Source organism: Colobus angolensis, unplaced genomic scaffold (assembly GCF_000951035.1).
Source record: "Colobus angolensis palliatus isolate OR3802 unplaced genomic scaffold, Cang.pa_1.0 Scaffold172, whole genome shotgun sequence".
Taxonomy (NCBI): domain Eukaryota; kingdom Metazoa; phylum Chordata; class Mammalia; order Primates; family Cercopithecidae; genus Colobus; species Colobus angolensis.
This window is the reverse complement of record NW_012114844.1, coordinates 4,974,884-4,977,012: the sequence shown is the minus strand read 5'-3', so window position 1 is coordinate 4,977,012 and position 2,129 is coordinate 4,974,884. Positions and strand designations below refer to the sequence as shown.

The window sequence follows — 2,129 nt, the reverse complement described above, 5'->3', positions numbered from 1 at the left end:
GGGAGCGCTACCCCACTGGAATGGTTAAGGTTGGACACCAGCACCTTCAGAATGTCCTGAATCTATAGGAGGGGACAAGGGAAAAACAAGGGCAGGGGGAGAAAGACAGAAGTGGCTTAGAGAGAAGCAAAAAAGTCTGGGGAGGAGGAAGGTGTGGGTTCAGGAAAATGAAACGCTGAGGAAGAGCAGAGGAGATTGAAACCATGGCCTGTGCCATTCTTCCAAATGGCCACCTGCTGCCTTGCCAGGGGTAGGAACAAATAGATGGAAATGTTCCCTGAGCGATGCAGTCACAGGGTGGAGTCACATGACCAACGCAGCTCTTAATATGCTCACTGAACCCCTCTCCTCAGGCCCAGGATGTGGACGATGAATCTGGTAGAGCTCCAGACCTCCACCTCTATTAAAAAACCAGACTCCTGAGTAAGGGTTCACTTGAACTAAGGGGGCTCCAGCTAAAAAACAAGTTTGAAAGACAGTGATCTTATCGAGTGTCATCTTACAATGGAGAAAACTGAGGCCCAGGGTAAGAAGTGATTTTTCTGTGGTCACCCAGCAAGCTGTTGGCAAGTTAGATCTTCTCTTACTCCTAGTGCCTGGGGCTCTCCTCACCACACCCTGAGCCCCCTTCTGTGACTCCTAAAGGGACAACTTGATAGCAAGTGGCTATAGTCATTGGCCCAGCTCCCCCTTGAGACTGGGGATCAGGAAAATCAAACAGCAATGACCATTTCCTGGGTATCCTGGGTGTTCACAGCAGGACATGTACTAGGGATTAACATAAAAACAACAACAATATGGAATATCATTTAAACTTCAGAAATGAAAGTCAAACAACACTATCCCTATTTTACAGACGTGTAAAGAGAGGCCCAAAGAGCTCAAGCAACTTGCCATAAATCAGATCCCTAGCCAATGGAGAGGCAGGATTCAAACCCAGAATTCTTAACCAGTACCCAGCAATCTTAACAATTACCCTCTACTGCCCCCTTGGGCTCCCTGTCCCCAGGAGCCTGGCCAGCCAAGACTCACATCCCCACGTGAGTGGCAACCACCAGAAGTGGTTGTCTCAGGGCTACTGCCAGTTTTCTTCTTTTTTGTCTTCGCTCCTGCCGGAAGACCAGGGCTCTTCCTCTGCTGATATTCTTTTAGCTGTGGGAAACAAGAGCAGTAATACTAATGAGAACTCCCAGCCCCTACAGCCACATCCCCCTTTACAGTTTTTCAAAATCCTCTTATACACCATCTGATTTAATGCCATCAACAACTGTACAAGGTGTTTTCACAATCACTTACTGATTGAGAGGGATGGATGTTATGGCTAAAAAAAAAGGGAGGGTGGGCAATAATGGGACTTAAACTCAGTCTTCTGACTCCAAGCTCTGGGGTTTTGCCATGAATCAGCAGCTGCCAGAGACCAAAATCAGAGCCAGAGGTAGAAAACTAAACATTAAGTAGGGAGGAACTGCACACTGTGTGGTTTGGAGTCATACATCCTCACACGTCTGTAAGTGTGAAGAAGTGCACCAGGACCTCTCAAACTTTTATATCCATGTGTCCTCATGGCAGAAGGCAGCTTTTTTGTTAAATCTGGGAATTTATCAGAAAGAGGAAAACCCAAGTTTCATTTCAGAGAGAAGTCTGGTATACTCTTAGAAACGTACGTGACTGTCATCCCTAAGTACATTAACGTTTTTTCTCTCTCAAGAGAATCAAGGGAAACTGATGCTTCAGAAAGATCTCCCACATTTATCCTGTGGCACTCAAAGTACCCCAAGTTGAGATGATATGAGGAAGATTCAAGCTGCCACGTTCAGTTTCCCAAGATCCATTCCACAGAAGATAAGCAAATCTCACTTCAGAGACCACTGACTGAAGGGCAGTCTGGTCCCAGAACTGTGGAGAATTAGAATATGAGGTGGAGAACTCAGAAAAATATGTTAAAGTCTCTCTGGAGAGTAGAAGGCTGGGAGAAAACCAAACCAAACCCATTCTCCCATTGCCACCCAGAGATACTGTCAACATTTGATCTCACAGGGGAAGTGTAGGCTTTTCACAAAGTCAATGTCTATGCAAAGGGAGTAAGGCAACCTGAAACCTGTTGCTCCTAAGTCCCATAGTCCCCATTC

The 2,129-nt window shown here is 46.2% G+C and overlaps 1 protein-coding gene across 1 annotated transcript in view; it reads right to left on the bottom strand.

The window, feature by feature from the left end:
- The window catches only part of LOC105509274 (golgin subfamily A member 6A-like), an 11,573-nt gene extending 9,581 nt beyond the window's left edge, over positions 1 to 1,992 (bottom strand). The window contains exons 1-2 of the mRNA XM_011938448.1: positions 1,984 to 1,992; positions 1,033 to 1,152 (exon numbers count right to left, since the gene is read on the bottom strand). Of these exons, the coding sequence (XP_011793838.1) occupies positions 1,033 to 1,152; positions 1,984 to 1,992 (129 nt within the window). The remainder of the gene's footprint in view (positions 1 to 1,032; positions 1,153 to 1,983) is intronic.
- Positions 1,993 to 2,129: the final 137 nt, after the last annotated feature.